The sequence below is a fragment of the Cordyceps javanica genome, chromosome 4 (assembly GCF_051103115.1).
Source record: "Cordyceps javanica chromosome 4, complete sequence".
Classification (NCBI taxonomy): Eukaryota; Fungi; Ascomycota; class Sordariomycetes; order Hypocreales; family Cordycipitaceae; genus Cordyceps; species Cordyceps javanica.
This window is the reverse complement of record NC_139298.1, coordinates 1540773-1563759: the sequence shown is the minus strand read 5'-3', so window position 1 is coordinate 1563759 and position 22987 is coordinate 1540773. Positions and strand designations below refer to the sequence as shown.

General features: G+C 52.3%; 6 protein-coding genes across 6 annotated transcripts; 4 read left to right on the top strand and 2 right to left on the bottom strand.

Annotated features, from left to right (window-relative positions):
• Positions 1–94: 94 nt before the first annotated feature.
• Positions 95–1367, top strand: V2A60_006356 (DHS-like NAD/FAD-binding domain-containing protein; the record flags this gene model as incomplete). The annotated part of the gene is made up of 2 exons (XM_083257650.1): positions 95–248; positions 301–1367. 2 exons carry the CDS (start codon positions 95–97, stop codon positions 1365–1367), a joined length of 1221 nt encoding a protein of 406 aa, XP_083113776.1.
• Positions 1368–1846: 479 nt separating this feature from the next.
• V2A60_006355 (reactive mitochondrial oxygen species modulator 1-domain-containing protein) lies at positions 1847–2403 on the bottom strand (the record flags this gene model as incomplete). The annotated part of the gene is made up of 5 exons (XM_083257649.1): positions 1847–1973; positions 2025–2115; positions 2170–2199; positions 2260–2286; positions 2343–2403. 5 exons carry the CDS (start codon positions 2401–2403, stop codon positions 1847–1849), a joined length of 336 nt encoding a protein of 111 aa, XP_083113775.1.
• A 912-nt stretch (positions 2404–3315) lies between these two features.
• Positions 3316–5562, top strand: V2A60_006354 (uncharacterized protein; the record flags this gene model as incomplete). The annotated part of the gene is made up of 1 exon (XM_083257648.1): positions 3316–5562. The coding sequence occupies one exon, from the start codon at positions 3316–3318 to the stop codon at positions 5560–5562; it is 2247 nt and encodes a 748-aa protein (XP_083113774.1).
• Positions 5563–6216: 654 nt separating this feature from the next.
• Positions 6217–6748, top strand: V2A60_006353 (cytochrome c oxidase assembly protein COX16-domain-containing protein; the record flags this gene model as incomplete). Its single annotated transcript, XM_083257647.1, has 2 exons — positions 6217–6483; positions 6662–6748. The coding sequence occupies 2 exons, from the start codon at positions 6217–6219 to the stop codon at positions 6746–6748; spliced, it is 354 nt and encodes a 117-aa protein (XP_083113773.1).
• A 714-nt stretch (positions 6749–7462) lies between these two features.
• On the top strand, positions 7463–8455 carry V2A60_006352 (uncharacterized protein; the record flags this gene model as incomplete). Its single annotated transcript, XM_083257646.1, has 1 exon — positions 7463–8455. One exon carries the CDS (start codon positions 7463–7465, stop codon positions 8453–8455), a length of 993 nt encoding a protein of 330 aa, XP_083113772.1.
• A 192-nt stretch (positions 8456–8647) lies between these two features.
• Positions 8648–10972, bottom strand: V2A60_006351 (uncharacterized protein; the record flags this gene model as incomplete). Its single annotated transcript, XM_083257645.1, has 1 exon — positions 8648–10972. The coding sequence occupies one exon, from the start codon at positions 10970–10972 to the stop codon at positions 8648–8650; it is 2325 nt and encodes a 774-aa protein (XP_083113771.1).
• Between the last annotated feature and the right edge of the window lie 12015 nt (positions 10973–22987).

The window sequence follows — 22987 nt, the reverse complement described above, 5'->3', positions numbered from 1 at the left end:
ATCTACATATTGTGTACGAGTCGCAAAACAACGGCAAAGGCGCCACGTAAAGCACCAGCAGCATTTCCGGGTTCCGCGCTGGGCGTGATTGAAAATGGGCCAAGAGGAATCAAGCATGGTGGATGAGTCTACCCCGCCACAGACACTCTCAGAACGCAGCCTCACAGCAATTGCCGAGTATATCAAGAGTGGTGATGTTAAGCGCATTGTTGTCATGACCGGCGCTGGGATTTCTACCGCTGCAGGAAGTAAGATGACCCCGCAGCGTATCGAAACTTGCCTTTAACCATTACCCTGTAGTTCCTGATTTCAGATCGCCAAAGACTGGGCTATACAACAATCTTGCCCGCTTGAACCTGCCCCATGCTGAGGCGGTATTTGAGATTTCCTACTTCAAAGAAAACCCGGAGCCGTTCTACGTGCTCGCAAAAGAGCTGTATCCGGGTAAATTTCACCCCACAGTGTCGCACGTGTTTCTCTCTCTCCTCGCAACGAAGGGTCTCCTGCATATGTTGTTTACGCAAAACATCGACTGTCTGGAAAGAACTGCTGGTGTACCCCCTGAGAGGATCGTAGAGGCCCATGGAAGCTTTGCCACTCAACGATGCGTCGAGTGCAAGAAGGAATTTCCTGATGATGAAATGAAGACCCACGTTCACAACGGAGAGGTGCCCCGATGCATAGACATGAGTTGCAATGGTCTTGTCAAGCCAGATATTGTATTCTTCGGAGAAGCACTGCCACGCGCTTTTTCGGAGCAGAGCCACAAGGTAGCCATGGCTGACCTGGTTCTCATCATCGGCACGAGTCTACAAGTCTACCCTTTCGCCGGTTTGCCCAAGATGGTGCGTGAGTCAATCCCACGAGTGTTATTCAACATGGAGAGAGTCGGACAGATTGGCGACAGGACGGATGACGTCTTGTCGCTTGGGCCTTGCGATGACGGCGTCCGCCAGCTAGCTACCGAGCTTGGCTGGCGTGACGAGCTGGAGAAGATGTGGCGTGGCATCGTTGGGGACGAAGAGGCTGAGAAGCAGTTGAGAAGCCAGAAGGAGCGTAGCCAAGAGGTCGACGAGGAGGTCCAGAAACTCACCGAGGATGTAGAGACTGTGTTGAAAATCCACGACGATGAATCAGCCAGCAACGAGACGACAGCGTCCAAGTCCCACCAATCAGAGGAAGCTGAACCCAGCGACGACAGCTCGACAGGGAGGGTTGTTACTACTGCAGAAAAAGAGGTCTCTGCGGAACGTGGCGAAACTTCAGCGCCGGCGGCAGGAACACCCTCAGATAAGGCATTGGATGCAAAGGATAGTTCGGCAATAAGGGGCGATAGCGTCCCCAAGTCGGCATTTCGAAAAGAATGAAGATAAGCCGCAGTACATACGTCAGATACGTGGAAACTTGGAGACTTGGAAGCCAAAGGCGTCGAGGGCTGGACCGAGGTCAAGAGCCTGGTCCTTGCTGTGCGATTCGCGCGATGATAGATCATGAATAGACGAAAAAGTATAATTTCAATTGCGCACTGCGAATAGCACATTTGGAATATCAGGGTTTATTTTGCACCTCCTCAACTGGTTCCGCAGCCGCAGAATCCGGCCAGCGGCGAGTTATGCTTCCATAGTGCATGCTCTAATCACGCTGTCACCTCCTGCAACAAACAATGCTTTGGCCGCTATCCATTTCATTTGAATCAGCCTATACAAACTCGAGTGAGTGGTGCGAAGACATGGTTTCGCTATTGTACACATGATGTTTCCATCTCTTTTGTTTTCACATAGTTACAGTTGAAAAGAAACCATCGGGGTATTTCGCCAGCATTCTCTTCTATCCCGCATGCGGCGTCTTATGAGCTCTTCCTCCAGGCTGGGCTCGCCATCATGATGATTGGTCTTCGGTGCGCCCGCATGTACGCTTCGCGAAGTTTCGGGTCGGCGTCGGATCGAATAACGCTACCGATGGACATGAAGAATCTGCTGACGGTTAGGGATGCCAAATGCCGAGGCAAGCGGCGCGCGACTCACCCAAAGGTAGCACCAGAGGCACCCATGAATTGTCCCAGGGTTCTGAAGACTCCTTGCGATCCTGCGCCGTGCCTGAAAATGCTCACCGTGCCTGCGTATCTGTTAGTTAAGATTCAGCACATTGTACCTCGGCGCGGCAACCTACCGTAGATGAAGCCGATGATGACGCCAACAGCTTTATGTACATTGTTAGCGATCTAACGTGCCAATGCTTAAGTGACATGGTCAGGCATACTCCCTCCCATCATGGCTCCCATCTTGACTATAAAGTTTATTAGTACACACTGTCGAGGGAATGTTTTGCGGGTATGATCTTACACTTGTCAAAGTTGGACGGGCCATGCTGGCCGCCCATAGGAACGTTGGCAACAGGAGGCATTTCAGTTGCTTGCGCTGGCTGTCGTCGTCTTATTATTTGTAGACGGGGGAGAATGGCAGACTGACAGGTTCGATGTTTAGACACCACCCTCACCAAGTCTGGGTAGCTTGCTTCCAGGCCCCAGACGCTGATTGGGAAGCCTACAGTTCGGCGGAAATTTATTATTGCGCCCCGTTAGTGGCCCCTCACAGTGCTTAGTTAGCGAACCTCCCGCTAAACATACTGTATAGACGCCTCACGTGAAGGGAATCTGAGGAGGAGAAGAACGGAGAAGTCAAGTCCAAAATGAGCGGAATATTGGCCAAGATGATTCTTCAATAGTATATTTGAGCTAGTTGTACCAAAAAGTGTTCTTCGTGAAGCAGGTAGCTGTGGCGTGACGTAGATGCCATAAGCAGCTAGGTGCACCGTCCACTGTGCGACCTCAGAAGCGCTTTTGGCAAGACGGGGGTAGGTGTCCAACACTATCTTTCGCTCCGGCTAAAGCCCCCGTGCTGTTAATCAACATCGTCAAAATAGATAGTTCACCCAACTTCGCTGGAAATTTCGGTAAGTCGCTGAATCGTGCGTGCATCGCTGCATTCTGTGGTGTAACATGGCCCGGAGCGCTCCGTGCAGTTTTCTCCAGCTCCACGCTCTTTCCCGATCGATGTTTCAATCATTCTGACCGAGTCTCGTTCATCATAGAACAGTCCACCGCGTTGTTATAACCCCTTATTATCATCGAATTTGTATATTGTGGAGCGCCTATCAAGAATTACGCCTGAAAAGCCCACTGCGGCTCCGACTGAATGGTCGTTCGTCGGCTCGGGTCATAGATTTCCGCAACACGACACGACATTGGCGGGAACGATCTACGTGCTACCTCCAAGGACGATCTCAACCTGACGCCATCAGCCTCGATCCTTCCCCATGACTGCAGTCGCCAATCCGTTAGCGTTTCCTCAAGTGTCGCGTTCATCATGGGGTACTATTAATGGGAACAGCCCCATGAACCCAGACGAAGTGCGAGGCATGTTTGCTCCTCGCAAGAACATTGCGCGAAGCAACTCATCATCGTCGATATCATCCGACTCTTCAAATACGTCTGTTGCCACCAACGGCTCGCAGCTAAACGGTACGCCCCTATCGAGTACATCCGAGGTCAGCCAATGGTCAGCCAATGGTCCGCAGCGAAAACGGCCACAACCTAAGAATCCGTGGCCCACGGGAAAAGGAGACATGCCGACCGAGTTTCCGAGAGTAGCCAACGGCCGACCCAATGGCATGCTGCCTCATGGCATAATGCAGCAGTCGGTCGGCGGCGGCGGACAAGCTCAACTGACACAACAGGGGATGCGACCCGCCGGATCGGACCAATCTCAGGGCGGCCAGCCCGTCCTATATCTTCTTTCTTTGAATGGTACATTCGAACGCAAGACTATAGTTGTGCCTTTTGCTCCAGAGAGCCTGCGAATCGGTCGCCAAACGAACCAGAAAACTGTACCGACTCCCACAAATGGATTTTTTGACAGCAAGGTCCTGTCGAGACAGCACGCTGAAATCTATGCCGAGCGAAATGGCAAAATATTTATTCGCGATGTTAAATCCTCCAACGGCACATTTGTCAATGGCACACGTTTGTCACAAGAAAATCGGGAGTCTGAACCCCATGAGTTGCAGACCGCCGACCACCTCGAACTTGGCATTGATATTGTTAGCGAAGACCAAAAGACAGTCGTTCACCACAAAGTCGCCGCAAAAGTTGAGCACGCTGGGTTCTTGGCCGCTTCCAATCACGTCATGGATATGAGCTTTGGCGAACTTGATCCCTCGAATGGCTCTATGATGATGCCGCCGGGACAAATGCAGATGAGAGGACGGCAAGCTAACAGCAATACCGGAATGGGCCCGAATGGGCGTATGATGCCAAATGGACCTGTGCCAAATCCACAGCCGAATGGCATGATGCAACAACGATCATTCTTCGTCTCCCCCATCGCAACTGATCAGATCATGAAGCGTTTAGCTACAGAAATGCGCAATGCAAAGCTACAAGCGCAAGACCTGGGTCGGACAAATCAATTTGTTACGACTCTCTTGTCGAAGGACGACATCAAAGACCTGGAGAAGGCCGAAACCCAGGAGGCTCCGAAGCTTTCCCCAATGGTCAATGGTAATGGAATTTCGTTGAGGACAGATGCAAAGACGCGGTTTTCAGACCCTCCTGCGCCGCCGCCACAGCAACCGCTGCCAGAGAAACCTGATGTACCCGGACTCAAACGCGCAGCTGGAGAACGGCCAAAATCTGGCCCCACAATGTCTTCTCCCATACGGCAGGATAATGTTAGTCAGATCATTCAGCTGACGGAGGCCCTCAACAATGCCAAGCGTGATATTGACACGCAGACGGCAAGGATGCGCGAACTTGAAGCGATGCTGGATAAAGAGCGAGAAGCAAGAGTCTTGGCCGAGGACCTGGCCATGCGTCTGGAAGAATCAGCCAAGAGCCAAATGAATGGCTCTGCCATAATACCTGCGAAGGATGCCGAAGAAACAGTGCCAGAAAGCTCCATATTAACAGATAGCACGAAAGATGTCAACGAACCCCTACTTGACGAAACCGAACACCTTGTCAACGGAGAAAATGAGGTCGACAGCGCACTGCAGACTCGTCTAAGCACCATGGAAGCACAGGTAAACGAGCTTCGAGATCAAATGGAGCAATGGAAAGCACGCTGCGAAGCTGCAGAGACTGAGCGAGATAGCGGTCGAGAATCACTAGCCGAGATGGTCACCAAGTTGCGGGAAGAGGAGGCTCGCAGAGTTGCGGCTGAGGAGAAGGTCTCCTCCAGCCCCTTGCAATCGAAATTGACCGAGGATGGGAGGCAAGCTGGATCTGCAAAGGATACAGCATCCACCATCAGCTCTGCCACTACCGAAGCGGCCAAGAGCGAGAGTACAATTGCCGACGAGTCCCAGCAACTGGAAGACAACCCGACAATATCGAGAGCCAATACCATCACACCTCTCAGCGCACATAGAAGGGGCTCGCTACAAGATGACAGACTCTACAGCGGGCTGCCATACGCATCAATGCTAGGGGTTGTCTTGATTGGTATGGGAATGATGGCAGTGATCAATGGATGGCAATCTCCCCCGCCACGACTCGAAAGATAGCCCCAAGTTACGAGCGGCTTTCGCAAGCAGATGTTGCGAAGTGTGCTTTTGCAACAGCACAGTAACAAAGTTGCAAGAGTCAACGGCCGTGGCCGTCTCCCACGATCTATCTCCTCTGTACAAGTTTTAGCGGGTTTATTTTCTTTCCTGTTTTGTACTGGTACCAAGTTTCATATACATGCTGAGCTTGCATTTTGGGACCAAGCATGGAATTTGCACTTTGCGCGGGCGCTGAACTTACGATGAGCTCGAATATTCTTTTTTATATTACTATTTTTGTTACGACTAGGGAATCTGAGCATGAGAATGCGTCGAGCTGTTTTGGAAGTTGTCATCATATTTTTTTTGTTGGGGGTTTTTGCATAGCTGAGAGAGCGACCGAAGGCATGTTATTTAGCGATGTCACTTTGCAAGCCACTGTAAATACACATATCAAAGTACTGATTTTTGATTAATTTCATGACGTTTACGAAATGTCGAGCCTGTGCACAATGTCTTCAGCGTAGAGGTAGGCAAGCTCTCGTGGCTGGCTCCACATGTGACATCGCCATAATTTTGCTGACCGCCAGCTTCTCTCTACTGCATCCCTCACGCCGGATCAATGGGAGTCCACAGCTAACGATTTACTTGCCCTCGCCCACCAAAGCACGAAGCATGCCGACCTTTCAGAGCAAGAAGTTCCGGTCCGCAGGCGAGGCCAACGCCTTCGGCGCCAAGTACCGCGCCGTCATGAGCAAGCACCCGTTTCTCATGTTTGGCCTGCCGTTCCTGGCCGTCATTGTTGCCGGCTCCTTTGTCCTGACGCCCGCGACGGCGATCCGATACGAGCGGCATGACCGTCGCGTGCGCCAGATGTCCCGTGAGGAGGAGCTCAACGTGCGTCGCTCGGCCCGCAAGGTGGACATGCGCGAGGAATACTATGTACGTGCAGCTGCCAGCAGGGCGAAGAGACGTTTTCCGATTGTTTGGGACGGGGGGATTTCCTCTTGCCCTTCTATATTTATTTCCAGGCTCTTCATATCCAACCCCTTTCTCGAACATTTTGTTCTTCTTTTTGCCCCCGGCATGGGTGCGTGCACTTGCTAACTAATGTGAGCAGAGGTTGGCCGGCAGCAAAGACTTGGACAACTGGGAGCAGAAGCGCGTAGAACGACTTCCGGGCGAAAGCGACGGCATCCTAAGATGAAGACACGGCAGAGTCCGACGACATTACTATTCGGTCATAGCCGGCATACTTTCCCGGCAGAGCCGAGCGAATCGAAACACGACAGTACAATTCCCAAATTCCACGAGAGGCAATGGACCACCAACGGCACCACAGGCGGTGCCAAGGTTCTGTGAAGTACCAACATGTATGGCCCGGATGACCTTTTTTTACATTTGCATCTGCGTTTGCATATGCGGGAACTGCGGTTATGCATCCTCGATGTATACTACCTGTACTATTACTTAGTACCACTTTGAATTAGATCGGATCCCGGCATAATGCGAGGTGGAATGTGAATTTTTGATATGTAGGTAAATAAATTATGTTCCACATCCGAACGGCATCGGCTGTTGCAATGACGCTCTCTTCCGGAGTAGCAAGACAGTCCGTGCCCGTGGGATGTGACGCTGGCGCTAGGAGATAGACTTTCGTGGAGGGGTTAGCATCATCAAATTCAAGGACGGCTTGCAGCCTTGTGGTGGATCGGGCGACCATTCGGTGGCGCCGTTTACGTATCAATCGCGGCTGAACACATATATATCGCAGCTGATGTTTCAACAGTGCCGTGCCGCCTTACCCCAATTGCTTGCAAGCGTGCCTTTTACATATAACTCTAGGCAAGCCGCGCTATCAAAACTCTTACATCCTACTATAACCTGATCCGGGACGACTCGAACCGGCATCCAGCATAGAATGGCTCCCTTTTCCGTTCAAGGCAAGACTGCCGTCATCACCGGCGCCGGTTCAGGCACGTACAAGATCTGGAATGCTTCCCACCAGGCACCGGCTAACATGGTCCCTACAGGCATCAACTTTGCTTTCGCACGACTCCTCCTCAGCAAAGGCTGCAATGTCGTCATCGCCGACGTCAAGCTGCGTCCAGAAGCCGAAGCTCTGATCAGCAAGCACAGCGGCTCCTCCGGCGACGCCCCGCGCGCTGTCTTCGTCAAGACGGATGTCACCGCGTGGGAAGACTTGCGAACCATGCTCGACACGGCCGTCTCCGAGTTTGGCAACTTTGACATTGTGTGCGCCGGCGCCGGCGTTTTTGAACCGGTCACGTCCAACTTCTGGCATCCGCCCGGCTCCGACTCGAGCCGGGACTTTGTCGACGCCAACCACTACACGGCGCTCGACGTCAACTTGACGCATCCGATCCGCACGACGCAGCTGGCCCTCCAGCACTGGCTGCGACCGGACAACGCGGCCCGGCAGACGCCCGAGACGCCCAAGCGCGTCGTCAACGTCGCCTCCATTGCCGGCTACATGCCCGTCTTTCCCTGCCCCCTCTACGTGGCGGCCAAGCACGGCGTGGTCGGCTTCACGCGCTCCATGGCGCCCCTCGAGGACGCAACGGGCATCCGCGTGAGCGCCATTGCGCCGGGTCCCGTGAGCACGCCCATGCTGAACGAGCACCCCAACAAGGATGACGTCTTTAACGACGACCTGGACGTGCTCATCGACGTCGAGGAGGTGGCCGACGCATTGCTGCTGCTGCTCGAATCAGAGGACCACCCCGGCGGCACCATCCTGGAGATTGGCCACAAGTTCACCAGAAATGTGTCGACATGGAACGACCCAGGCCCGACCCAGGAGCCGCGCAACGGAACGACGTTGTCCAACCTGAAGAACACTGGAGAAAACATTATCAAGTCCCTGCAGGATGGCACATGGCAAAAGAATTAGTAGATTCTCCAGGAATCTGGCCCACTGGGCGAGTGCTATTATGTACTAAAGCAACGAGTGGAAATAAAAGACATACATGCTCGGAAATACAGTAGACTAATGTCCTAATAACCTGACGCCAGCGCATGTAATAATTATCATGGTTACTTTGAAAACAAAAAAACGATGCTTGCAACTCCCAGCCTGCTTCTTCTAGTCGGCGTCATAGTAGCAGCAAAATATAGTTCCTCGCGTCTTTGCCTTGGGCACAGCTTCTGTGCCTCCCCAGCTCTTCTCATCCATGATATCGTAGCTGGACGAATCTGCGTTCCTGCTGCGTGCATACGCCTTCTCGGGCTGCTTCGGAGCAGCCAAGTCCTCGGGGCCTGTTCCCGCCTGCTGCTGGTGGAGGCTGTTGTTGTTCTTCATCGCGAACCACTCTACCGAGTCGAAGCGGTCGTCGTCCTCCTCGTCGACGAGGCCGTCCGATTTGCGGTGCAGGGCAAACCGCCTCGGGGTGGCGGCCGCCTTGGCCTTGCGCACAAAGTCGGAGCGGCGAGGGTGGTAGCGCTGCGCGCGCGGGCTCCAAAAGTCCTTGGCCATCTCCGCGAGCTCCTCGGCGCGGATGCGGGCCAGCGCCTCGCCGGACAGGTCCAGGCCGCGCTTCCACTCGGCCACCGCGCCGCTCGAGGAGGAGGAGGGGGGGTCCTGGTGCGAGCCGTGCGACGACGACGACGACACGGCCACGCCGACGAGCGGCGCCGACGTGAGGGCCTTGACCTGCGCCTTGACGGCCGAGTCCAGCTTGGCACCCCAGCCCGGCAGCACGTGGTCGACGAGGCCCAGGTGGCCGGCGGCGCTGGCGCTGAGGGGCATCATCTCGCGCAGGATCCGCTTGCCGTTCTCGCCGCGGCATCGCGCGTTGTATGTGAGGCTGTGGAACTCGGAGCCGTAGAGGCCCATGGCTCGGTACGCCGGGTTGAGGACGACGTCCTCGCCGGCCAGGACGAAGTCGCACGAAGTGGCCAGTGCGACGCCGCCAGCAGCGGCGTTTCCCCTGACGGCAGCGATGGTCTTTATGCCGCGGCCGGGAAAGTCGTGCAAGATGCTGTAGACGAGGTCGTCGATGGCGTTGATGTTGAACCAGGACTCGAGTGCCGGGTCGGCCGCCGACTCGATGACGTTGAGGTGAATGCCATTGCTAAAGTACGAGCCTCCCATCAATACAAGAGCACAGACTGACTTCTGATCCGCCACGGAGAGGACGTATTGCAGCGCTCTGAGCAGTCTTCGACATTGTTTCGTGCTCATGGCCCCGTTGTAAAAGTCAAAGAAAACGTAGGCAACGCTGCTGCCGTTGTCGGTGGCCGGCTCAAAGTCCACCCAGACGTCCTGCAGCGTACTGCATGTCGCTCTGGACCACTCCTCTTCGGATGTAAGCTGCCGCCCGCGCATCGACGCCACCCGCTGCAGGTTGCGGTACCCCATGCTGTGCTCCGAGAGCTCGGTGAGACCTTGCACGGCCGGGACCTTGGGCCACAGCGCCGCGTCCGTCTTGGCCTTGACGCGACGGACGTGGGTGATCCAGACCCCCTTGCCGTCGCACGTGGCTATGCAGACGGCATCGTCGCGGCTGGCAATGATGGTGCCGGGGGCCGACCCGGCGGCCTGCTTGCCGCCGTCCACGATACCGCCGTACAGGTACAGCTTGGGCCCGAAGAGGCTGCTGAGGCACCCGGGCTGCGAGTCGGCGCAGCGTATCCGGCGGGAGATTTCGACGGCGTTGTGGGTTCTCGGGTCGAAACTGCGGTCCGCGGCGCGCAGGAGCGGTCGGTGAAGCGTCTTGCCTCCCTGGAACGGCTGTCCCGACGTGACGGAGAGCTGGGCGAACACGGCGTTGGCGGCTAGGCTCGGGAGGACGGCGGCACCCTTGTTGGAACGCTCGTTGATGCCCTTGCCGGGGCTGTTGGATCGCGAAGCTGATCTGTGGGATCCGACATTCTTGACATCGGCGGCGATGGTGATGCGGTCCACCGCCTTGAGCACGGCGGTGACGGCGGCGCGGGTGACTGGTCCTCGGTAGAGGCTCGATTTTGTGATGTTGGGCTGGTCAATGTCAACGGCGAACTGCTCAAAGGCCCAGACAGGGCCCTGGTCAAAGTCGGCTGTGGCTTGCAGCACGGTGACGCCCCAGTAAGGGCGTCCGTGTTCGCTCAGTGATGTGCGCTGAAGGAGCTTCTTGCTGTCCGGTTCTGTCCCGTCGTCTCCCATGAGAAGCCAGTCCAAAGCGCTGGGGCCAACATCACCCGGAGGGCCTGGGTGGACGATGAGGGTAAGGTATTTCGTGTACACCTGAGCGGGCACCAGTGTTGTAAGGAACGGGCAAATGACGAGGTCAGGCTTGACGAGCTCGGCGGCTTCAACCATGAGTTCCTCGGACAAGGCGTATTCTATCGTCACATAGTGCTGCTCTGAGAGTGCGAGGTACGCACGTTGTGACAAGGAATTGAAAGCAGTGCAAAAGAAGAGAATCTTCATCTTGCCCAAGTTGCGTATAAGAGGACCCAACAGTAAGAGGGATGTTTTTGGGTGAACCTTTCGTCTCTACCAGTAGGTCTATGTTAGGACGAGATCCGAGAATAAGCAAGGACGATACGATGAGATGAGATAGATAGGAGTCTCCGATATATTAATGTTCCTGCGCATGTACCAGTACCGTCCCCTTTAATCAACTGCCATTGTGTGGGGGATCTGTCAGGCTGTGGACTTTGGGGGAAGCTCTCTAACATGACACTGCGCACAGACGCAGCGTACTGCCAGTGCCGTGGCGGCAGTACTGGCAACTAGTAGCTGCTAGTCCATCGCCGCATTCTAAGTAGTACTGGGTAAAGTACAAGTGAGAAGGTTTGCAAATCCTGCTGCACCGGGGGTTGTGCAGGTACGGGCGGCGCGGACACTAGCATTCGTGTGGCGTTTTGAAACAAGCAACTTTGGTGGATCGGAAAAAGCCATCACCAACTGGTTCAAGCGAAGGGGGGGGGGGAAGGGTCAGAGCGCATTGCTCGAAATTGCTCCGCGTATTACTGAGTAGTAGTGAGTAGTGAGCAGCGAGGCGGGCAGAGATGTTCTGGACTTGATTCGCACGGGCCGCGTGATGAAGAAGAACGCCAGTCTATAAGCCTCACCACGGTGTACTGAGTAGCCATCACTCCACGGTGGCGACATCGTGACAGTGAAATATGGTTACCGACTGGCCTGATTTAAAGTCTCGGTTACAGTTCATGGCACTTTCTTTCGCCGCTCACCTTGCGCCCCTCGCGACGCGTCCGTGTATCTTTCGGTCAGAGCCCCAGAAAGAAGGGATGGGAGCCCGCAGGCCGCAGACCGCAGACCATCATCATGAATCGCAAATGCCAAGCAGCCAGGGGGGGATTCTGGACAGCCAGTCAGGAACCGTCAAAACCGCCCCGGTCCCTGTAGTCTGGTCGAGTCCCAACACGCCACACCGCGAACGGATGGATGACTGGAATTGCGCACGGACAGGAACAGACATGACAGCTCTTCAGCTTTCTTCAGATCAACTTTACGGAGTACTCGGCCGGGCTTCCCGGTACAGTACTCGGAAATGACACAGGCAATAGCTGCAAATGGAACAAAAAAAAAAAAAAGAGGTTTCACGCCACTAGCAAAAGCAGCACTGTTATCTGTCGCAACAACTTCCATTGGTCTGGATTGTCAAGCTGCATCTGTCGATTGGGACAAAGGGTTTTTGTGATGCGTAAAGTCCAAGTGGAGCTTGGGCAACAGCCATGAAAAGAATGCCCAATATGAGACAAAAAAGAAAACAATGCAACGTAGGGCTCGGACTCTCTCTCACCACTGCTTTCCAGTCGACTTTCCTGTTGTGCGACAGGGCCTTGCGGGTGCTCGATTCGTGAGTGATCAGTGAACAACGGACCGTGAGCCTCGGTTCAGGCCCATACATGCCCGGCACTAAAAATAACGGGAAAGACGGTCACAATAAGGAATAGGACTTGCTTGGAAACTGATGATGAGGAAAAAGAGTAAAGTTGGGATCGGCTACTGCGATGCGACTCTGCGCCGTGCCGAGCAGAGCTTATTAGCCGGCAAAAACCTGACGCGATCGGGTCGTAGTAGTTCATTTAAAAATAGTTTGAGCGATAAACTCTCTAGCCAAAGTTTTAGAATTTTTGGCGCAGCAATCAAGTTTTGAGCGCGAACCAGCTCACAGACAAAGTGTTTCTGTCTGCGAGTTGCGACAGAGCAGAAGCGACTCACAGTCGGGCCTCGCTTCACCCTTCCTCACACTGACATGGCTATACCATCTGCATATGCTCAATGTAGTGTCGAGCGAGCGCTCCTTTAGCATTCAAAATGGCTGTCGACTGCCGGGTCTGATCACGGTTGTATCATGCTGCAGGTTACATGAACGGCATCGCACAACCCTTGCTTTTCGCAATCGCCATCTCGTTGGTACTCCATATAGCCGAACAAATAAAATAAGGATGCAGTCTAAAGGACTCACAAGGCACACTTGACCGGGCAAGCTGTGCAACGTATTGTCATAGATTTGATCCACATTATAGTTTTGAGTGAGACAATGCCCGTGACCTGGCAGCCTGCATCCCGGATATCCTTTCCCTGACTATTCGTATACTCGTATGTACCATGAGAAAACTCGAGCGCTCCAGCCACGCTTACACACAACTAAACACAACATATTATACTTGGTATAATAATCCGATTTCTAAAATTAAAGATAGATACCTTAATGGCTCTACTATACTATAGTATTTTTTCTGTCTTTCTATAGATTATTTCCCTATGGTGATAGAGGTTGTGGCTTTTGGCGAAAGCGCTCGCTTTTGCTCTCACCCCCATGGTACCTCATTCAAATGCCCAGGTATATATATAGATGTCTTGACTCAATTCTATACCCTACTTTTTTTCTTGTCATACGCTTCAATTTCTGTGACGGCTTTGGCAAGTCCATTAATTAAGCAGTGCCTCAGCTAGCTTCAGTCACCTACCCCTGCCTCACATCGTAGTACATGTGAGGGCTCTGATTATAATGCTACAGTGGAAGAAAAATGTGGCATATTATTACTGGGACTCTGGGCATAGAGCTATCTTTGCTTGATATAGATTGTCAGGGTTCTAACGTTAATTGTCTATCAACATTTGCTGGGTACATAGTGAGGCAGCACAACTCACCAGCCATAACCAATTCTACTGAAATGCATGTACGAAGAACTTTGCCGATTGTGAATATACGAATCGCCCTTCCGGCACGCCTGTCTCGGTACTGGTCTCCCATTTCAACCATACCGCCAGGCAAGCTCTAGAAACTCAAGGTTTTCTATCCATCGGCCAGGGCCGCCGCCGCGAGCCCCTGCCACACAACTGGATCTCGACCTTCTTGTCGAAAAGAAGACGATATAAAATGACACTCGGTTGATCTACTCGCGCATGGATAGGCTGGAAATTGCCATCACGGTAATATTCAGCAACAGGAGTTGGTAATGGGTCGAACCCAGCCTATGGTTAGCTCGAGATCTGCATCTGCATCAGTTCAGTGACCCTTGGCGTCTCGGGCGTGATACAGGAAGTTGTGTAGACTTCTTTGGTTGAGCAAGAGATTTGTGAGCAACCATCAATCTCGCCGTGACGGCTTTGATTCAGCTTTGCAATGTTAGTGAAAACGGACTCGCCATTTTGACGCGGACATTGAAGTATTACAGTGCGCGCAATGGCTACGTTGTCTGCGCCATCTTTGAGATTTCTTTCTTAGTAAAAAAAAATACCAAGACACTTTTCACGCCTCATCCCTAAGCCTTTGTGTAAGCTGTTGTGGCCCTACTGCAGCAACTTTGCCGACGACGTAATACCTACCAACGTTCTCGGGCTCATCATCTACATCACACTTTGGGGTTTCCATCACCAGTACGCAGCGTGTCAGGTCCTTTGAAATGGTTGCGAAAATTTCTCACCAGGAGTTGCTCAATTAGGCTGACCGAAGGATAGATTCGAAGCTTGACGATATCACAAAATAGACTCGAGTATCCTAGCATTCTTAAAGAGATGTGCTAGATAGATTTCGAAATCCGCTGCTCAACAGAATCAGCACTCTTCAAACAACCTATCTCATCCAGATCGCCTGGCTCGGTCTTTTTGTATTCGGACAAGGTCAATATTAGCGTCACCATCCAACAAGAGATGTAGCGTGCTCCGTTATCCTTGTCCCTGGGTAGCTGGTGTAGTGCCGATATTTGGAGCATGCACGTAATAATATGTTATGCCGGCCAGGTATTCTTTGATTCATAACTGTCAATCTTCCGAACTGTGTAGCTCTGGGATCAAGGTGTCGAAGGCTGACTGTTCGATCCTGTCGATGCGCATACGACAGAATTTCGCGATCTGAAGTACCTTTCGGAGCTCTTGTCGTTGCTCGGTCCAGCTTCAGAACACCTGCTTTTAGAGGGGATCGAGGAAATCAAACAATGCTCATGACGAGATCATTCTTCTCAGCAAAGAAAGTTCTGACACACAGAAATGAAACAAGGTATCTGAGAGCTTCCCAAGAGATAATTTGAAGATGTATATTTGGAAAGACAATAAAGACACTGAAAGACAGGTAGGAGCGATTTTTTTTTTTTCCTTTTCAGCAGAAGAACAATTAACTGGTCTCCTGAGAATCTCCTGAGAATAGAGGTTGGGCGTGGTGTCTACTGAAGGGTTCCCGACTTCATCCAAACGAGCGAACGGAATACGACGTCGGTACATGCGAATTTTCACCAAGATTCCTCGGCACCGGTATCAGGGTGTATCTCGCAACCCAATTTGACACACCAGATGCCCTTGTAAAAGTACTCCAGAGACCAAAAACGACAGTCTGTTTTGTTTTGACTGACCTAGGCTTCCATTATAGCTGTTGGGCTAGGAAGTGTGCCCTACCCTATAGGATTAATAAGTCGATGATGCTCGCGCCACAGCTACTGAGCCATCAGAGGTAGGGGAGGGCGCTGGCCCCTGCATCTTAACTAAATGATACTGGCTATCTTGGATCATTCTACATTAAGATGCTCTAAATACTTGTACACGGTCGTCACCATCAGGCATGGAGCGAGACCTTCCGAGTAGCTGCATTCAAGAACGCATAGGTACGTATCCAGAAAGATGCTCCCATGCGGCCTCAGACTTGGTCTCCTGGTCAACACGGACAGCCATTAGGATCTGGAAAATGCAGTAGATTGCTTGCCGAGAGTGTCATGAAGTCGAAATGTGCTAGCATGTCATGACCAAATACAATTGTATACAGACGAGCAGCTGATGTCAGAGTTTCCCTTTGGTACAATGGAACAGCATAGTGGTACACAATCATGATACTTGGCTATAGTGTAAGTCGGAGAAAATTAGAGCTGCATAATGCAGGCACACATGGTTGGTTTTGCATGAAAGTGCAAGCGAGTGCGGCTGCCCCTGTACACGCAAATCAAGATGTAGTCGACCACGTTTCGAATTACATCACCGTACCGCTTGGCAATGTTGGTTACCTGGCGTGCTTGCGTGCAAGTGTGCGGCGCAGCACACATGGCTTGCCAACTACGCGAAGCAAGGCTGTACTTACTTTTCTGCATATATTCGTCTGCCATGCGTGTTTTCATTGTATATAGCGCATGACGTGTCGTGCTGCCACCCAAGGGATGGTGATGACGGCGTGTTGGCCTACTGACGAGTTTCGTGACCGGGCTACTCACTCACTACTGGGTAGGTAAACATGCGCTCTGATCACGCCATGGAGAGAATTACGAGTTTGTTTGCGAGAGTTGTGAGAATTATCCATCCTTTTTCTATGCTGACGGCCTTTTGATTCTCGTCGTTGCCCGGGTAGGTGGAAGAAAAAAAAGGAAAATAAGTGAAAAACCTGAAACGCTGACGAACTTGGATGTGTGGTGGTGGCTGAGCGGCAAATCCGGCTACGATTACTGCCGCAACGGCCGTGCGGCACAGTCATGCGAGGCGAATATGGGTGTTTTGAGTAATACGAAATAGCTACTATTTATTACTCTGACGTTATGCAATGGTTGCCACAAAGCCGGTTCCGTGTAGTCGGGATTGCCGAGGCAGAGTTTCACGGAAAGCATAGAGGGCTTGGCCGTCAGATCGCAAATTCCCCCGCATTATGTTTTGCTTTTTTTCCCCAAACATGTTCGAGAAACGAGAGAGGAAGACGTATATACACTGTTGCAACCTGAGATTTACAAGTCAAAGGTTTCTTTGGGCGCAATGCCCGGGGCCTTCACTCTGTACTCTGTGACCATGATTTGGTCACAGGACAAGCTTGGCTCCCTAGACTTGTATGACGACCCTGGCATCCCGTGGAAGAAGAAATTCATCGATACCCTCCGTTTCTTCGATGGTAGTGGCTCGCGCTTTTTGCCTTGAGCAACACGGAGGAGCAATGTGGTTGGTCACCGTCCGAGAGAGCGAGAAAGCTTGGCAATACAGCGGAGGGTGGCAGACCGGCCAAATTAGAGTTCAGAGCTACCCCGCCTGCCTCAGCTTCCCTCGACCGGCGAATTGATGGCCTACTTACTTTAGTAGATACGCAATGAGTGCAAATCTATACGCAAAGTGTAAGCGGTGGCCTCGATGTGTCGACGTCTGCGAGTGGGTAGCGGCCACAAAAACATCATCAACGTTGCGAGCAGCGCGAGGTCGAGTGCTGCAGTTGGCCGTAATGACGTATGCAGGTATCCCAACCATTGAGATAGAGCTCTGTATGAATGGGCCAACGGACAACAGCCACTTGCAGTCGAGTTGGCAGTGGGCTGTTGGATGAATGCCAAATTTGGTTGTGTTGCTAGGTGAGTACTTACCTGAAAGGGGAGGGAATATATTGGGCGACATCAAAGGCGCAGAAAAGCAGTGGATGTTTCTTTTCTTGCCATACCCAACAACTTTTTCCTTCTTGGCCGCGCGCTCCAGAGAGGCTGCCATTGAACATATGCATCATCTTGAATGCACCCCCCCTTCCTCCCCAGTCATAGGTAACGGCCAAGAACCCATTTATCAGCGGTCAAATAACTGGGCATTCCTGGGACTGTTTGTGTGGAGACCAAGGCCATTTCTCTGTTCTTGGGCAATTTGGGAATTCACCGCCAGAGGCCGTGCGTGCACGCAGAGGCCCAACAACGGCCGATTGGCGAAGAGGTGGAGGGCGCCTCTGCAAGGCACCCACTGATGGACATGTCCGTCCTGAAAATGCGCCCGGCGTTACATCAAAACTTGGTATAGCGCGAAAGCGAGAAAAAAGAGAGAAAAAGTCTGGGGCAGGGTTACCTGCCGCGGAATGCGAAAGTACTGAGTAGGACTGGTGGAGGAGGGGGTTTGAGGAGGGGTTCAAGGAGGGGTTCGAGGAGGGGGACAAAAATGCTGTGAGATCTACTTAACCGACGCCGAGCTGAATGGCGTGGCTTTCAAACTACCAGTAGAGTTTGAACCCGAATAGAACCGGAAAAGGCTCAAATGTTTTTGACAATTCCAACGGGTGTACGTGTACTCCGTACTGCGACGACCCTCTCTCACTTTTCAGTATGTGCAGAATGTCTCGATTGCAACTTTTTTTTGTGAGAAATGAGTTGGCCAGTGACCGTGCATTCACGGAAATTAAATGAGGGAGATTCCGCGCTCAAACCAACCCACGGTGGATTCATGGCGCCCGGGAAAGCGATTGAGTTGGAGCTGCGTCGATGCTGGTTAGGAAACGACGCAAGGACAAACCGTAAAGTTGAGCCATCAACGCACGGAAACGATTTGTGGCGCAAGATACTTACGGGTGTAAACTGTAAACTGGTAAACTGAGACGAGGTGGCCGACGACTGTGAGAGCGGCCCAACGTTGTTCACTTTGAGGCAGCCAGCCAGCAAAGGAGCGCGCGGTCAACGTAATGGACTGGAGCAATAAAATGACCAACTGCATGAGTGTCATGACAAGTGCATAACCACTTCCAGTCCCAGATTGATTATCTTGTCCAGCTGACCCTGGGCGAATGCAGGGAGACAGATAAGCTGCACAGCAGAGCGTTTATTACATGCATACCAGTACATGCATACATTTTAATTGTCTGCCCGTTGTCTGACCGCCACACTACCAGTACATCTGATGCGGGGAAGCAATACGTTGAAACGTTTCGCAAAGGAAGAGCGCCCTGCAGTATCAGCAACGCAGGTCGACGGGTCAAGGCAGCTTAGTTGCCCATCTCTTACCGCTCTCTCCCGGTCTTGCGAGATGAGCTCCTGTGCGAGTGCTAAGAGCCTGACTAGGTTGATGGTGTGAATTGTACATATCAAAGTGTCCACCTGACAAGAGCGGAATAGAACACCAAGTACTTACTTAGGTAGAGTTTCAGAGAAATCATCTCCGTAGATCTCTGGAGTAAGGGTTCGATGGGGACGAGTAGGACATCACCGCCCACCCGCATGGAGCGGTAAAAGGCACATCATGGTTGAAGAAGCAAATACATGGCGGGGGTATTTGAAAGCTCTAGAAGACGCTAGGAACAAATAGCGGCGTATCTCGGGACTAGAAGAGAAAAAAGCAAAATCGTGCGGGCCAAAAAACAAGAAGCAAAGAAATGTTGTGGGCGTCGCATGCTGAGTAGATTTGGCGGTGACGAGTGTGGGAAGGCCCATGCCGTCCGTTGAAGAGCAGAAACGGGCCAACACACACGCAGGAGAAGGAGAAAAAGAAAAAAAAAAGCATGGCGCAATGTCTTTCCGGGGGAGAGGGGCTCTATACCAATGTGATTGATTAATTGATCATTGGGCTGAAAGAAATCAGGCCAAATTGGCCAACTCACCGCTTCAATCACAGCGGCGGACGGGGGCTGCAGGTGTGCGGAGGCGAAAGAGCAAGCAGAACGACAGAGATACAATGGCATAATGAGAGCGAGCGACGAATTTCGGTGTGTCGGGCATCATGCGTGGAGGGTTGATTTTGCGGTCACCCGATCTCCTTGCCTCGTTTATTTACCATGCAAGATGGTGCACTCATCAAACTTTCCACTAATATCACGTTGAGTTGAGGTGACAAGGGGACTTTTCAGGAAACATCTGAGCAAAGACAAGAAAAAGAAAAAAAAGGCGCGTCACGAAGTTGCAACTTGACAAGAGTATTGCCAGACAGACATGTCACGCGGTAAAAAAAAACATCAATGGTTTGTGATGAGGCTATCTCAGAAACCTCGAACCAGCCAGGCCACAGTAGCAGCAGACGTGGGCAAGTGGACTTCATTGATGCTACCAAGCCAATAATGGCCTGGGCTTTTTGCTAGCGCTGCAAGCTTGCTCTCCGCCGCCGCATTTGGGAGATCCCTGTTGTGCGGAGAAACTATGTCAGGTCAGCTGGACAGTCGTCATGTCAGGGCCAGGAACGGAAGCGCAACGCTGGACAAGACCAGGCTCAAAGCGGGCAAGCCCAGGTGGTGGTGCCTGGTGAGATGGTGCCTGGTGAGATGGTGCCTGGCAAGGGCAAAATAGACGACCAGCTGGACCAATTTCCGCACTTGGTTACTACTCAGCAATAACCCATGACTCGATTTGCTAGACGAGGGCCGGGAGGGTTTGGCGACAAGTTGATGAACTGGGGTGACAACTACTACCAGTAGAGACAAAACGACAGATCGCCTTCACAAAAGCGGTGATGTAACGGTAACTTACCTGGCGTACTCGTTTCTTGATGCTGGGGCTCCCCATCTAGCCCGTTGCGGAGTAATAGTGCGGTAACGATGGGAACAAACCCACTGGAGTTCCTTTGACCGATGACTGAGTACTCAGTATCAGTACCCTACCTACTACTCCGTACTTTTGCTTAGGTGGTACTCAGTAAGTTAAATGTGCGAGAACAAGGTCGGGGCAGCCCACCGGTTCGTCCTCACACCCAACTTGGTAAACTGACAGCCTCCGCCAAGAGGTACAGCGGGGTGCCGAGGGAACAAGAGGTGAACTCTCCACCGGGGAGATTATTAAGTAGTGGTCACTGGTGGGTGATGAACAAGACTTGTTTGTGACGACACCATTTTGAGCAGCACACTCTCCCTTGCGTGAGGTTGCCAGTGTGCAAGCCCGCCAGCAGATGAACCTGGGGAATGAGTTTGTAAGCTGGGCAAAAGGAAAAAGAAAGAAAAAAATCCAAATCACGAAGCTTGGCGTTGAAGCCGAGATTGTGTTTGTGATGGACATGAAGATCGCAGCAAATGATGACCAAAAGTTTGTAATAGCCGTGCACGCAGGTCTCGCAAGTTGCGAGGCTCAGTACGATTTGTTTGAAGGCAGCAAGCGTCATACATGGTGACTTTTCTTGCCGTCCTCGTCGGCGTCGACTTATCGCCGTCATCCTGGTAGAGCTGGAGCTAAGATTGCGACTTGTCCAATAGGCGGATTCACATCGGCCGACTGAGCCAATTCCGCTGCTTTTTTTGGATGCAAAAAGAGGGGAGAAGGAAGCAAGTGAGGCGAGGCTTGCGTGGATACCCATGACGATAATCGTGCCATGCACGGCAGGAAATAGGCTCTGCACGCAAGCCCCAAGCAACACAGCTCTTCGATGATAGCCGGGTTGCCGGGGTTGGCGGCTGCAAGTTTCACACGAGAAAGTTAATGCTCAGTCAGTCAGTATACGAAGTGTGTGGCTCTCAGCCCTTTTTTGTGTCTTCGCAACTTGGATGCTCCTTCTGGGGCTAGTGCCTGCACATCTCGCCTCATCGCTCTTGGTCCGTCGCAAGCGATGACTGGCTGAGCGACTAGATGTTCGTGTCGCTCACGCTAGCGGGATGCGCTAACGGTTTGATGGTGTGGTGGTGAGTCTGGTGAGGTGAGTGAGCACTGAGCAGGCAGGTTGGCAGGCAGGCTTGAGGTCCGTCGCAGACGGAGGGGGAGCATGCGCGCCGCAGCCGGGATTTTGCTTCGGAAGGGCGGCGAATGGCCGGCCTCGTTGGGAGGCGCAGCACAGAAGAAAGAGAGAGTTGGATTGGCAAGTTTCAAGATGGCCCGAAACCTTGGATGGGCACGGTGATTGGTTGCGAAGAATCATGCTGTAAGTGGGATGCAAAGGTTAGAGCAGAGCCGCAGCGTGCCAATAAGGTGTTGGCCGGGTGCAGATCAGCGTCATACATGGATAGAACTTCATCCCTTCGATTCGCCGCCATCTTGACGTTTGCGTATTCATCGAACCGTAGCAATCGCGGGGGGTAGCAGCTGACGCTATGCACATTTCATTTAGATTGAAACAAAGTTCAGTACGGATATGCGATCGATTGACGGGCTCTTTGACCATGCCGCGAAACTCATTCAGCTGTTGCGTTGGCGCCCTTGCTTGTGTAAGTGAGGCCAGTGCTTTACTAATTTATGGAGTGTCGGCCGGGCCGCGAAACATGAGCGAAAGAGAGTGAATGTTTGAAGAATGCATAAGACATGAAAGCGGAATTAGAGTAAATGAGCAAGGGAAGTTGGTGAGAGGCGTCGTTGACGGTAACGGGAGAGACCAGTAATCTAGAACTAGCCTGTCAAATATGATGGCATGACCGCTATGTATCGAGGTGGCCGCGTGAATTCGGGTCGGAGAACGCGTTCTGGTCGCCGGATGCTAAATTGGTCGTTGAGAAGAGCAAAAGAAAAAAAAAAGTAAAAAAGTAAAAAAGAAAGCAACCACTTTAATTTGCTGCATGCGCCAGCGAGAAATGTCTCGGACTTTGGGCGGTGGCCCGTCGTCAGGTACAAGTCAGGAACGAGAACGAGACAAAGAGTCAGAGAGTGTGGAACTTGGCCGAGGCCGAGAAAAGCAAAACCCGAGGAGAAGGCTGCGGCTAATCTGGGCTGAGTGCGACTACGGCTGAGAGGGCGGACAGTGGACAGAGTTGGGCGGAAATTAATAAGCTGTTCAGTTGACAAATCCGGCATTGAATGTGCGAGATGTTTTTGGTTGTCGTTTTCTCATGTCCGAGGAGACGGAGGAGAAAAAAAAAGTTGCCGATAACGAGAGCTTCGTATTACTGGGCCGTTTCATCGAATGAGGCAGAGAAGAAAAGAGAGGGTAAAGAAGAAAAGTTGAATGAATATTATTGCAGAGAAATGGGGAATCGTTACGAGAGCCAAGAGAAACGAAGTCTTGGTACTGAGTAGCAGGTACAGGCTGGCAGGCCTTGGGACACCCCACCCAGTTGGCTCCACTGACTGCATCGCCCTTGAAAACGGTCTCCACCTTTTCGTTTTACGCAAACAGCGACGGGCAGTTGGGAGCAGGCACCTAGGACTGGCACCTGGCAACTGGCAACTGGCAACTGGCAACCCAACACCTGGCATCTGGTACCTGGTAACAGCCAAGGGCAGAAATCTCTTGCTGCCAACTGGCGGCCCCTTCGTTTGCACGCTGGCGGTCCGCCAGTTGCGGCGTGGCGGCGTTTTTTCCGCCAGCTGCCACACACACACGCACCACGTATACGTACTCCCCACACACCCTCCGGCTGTTGCGGAT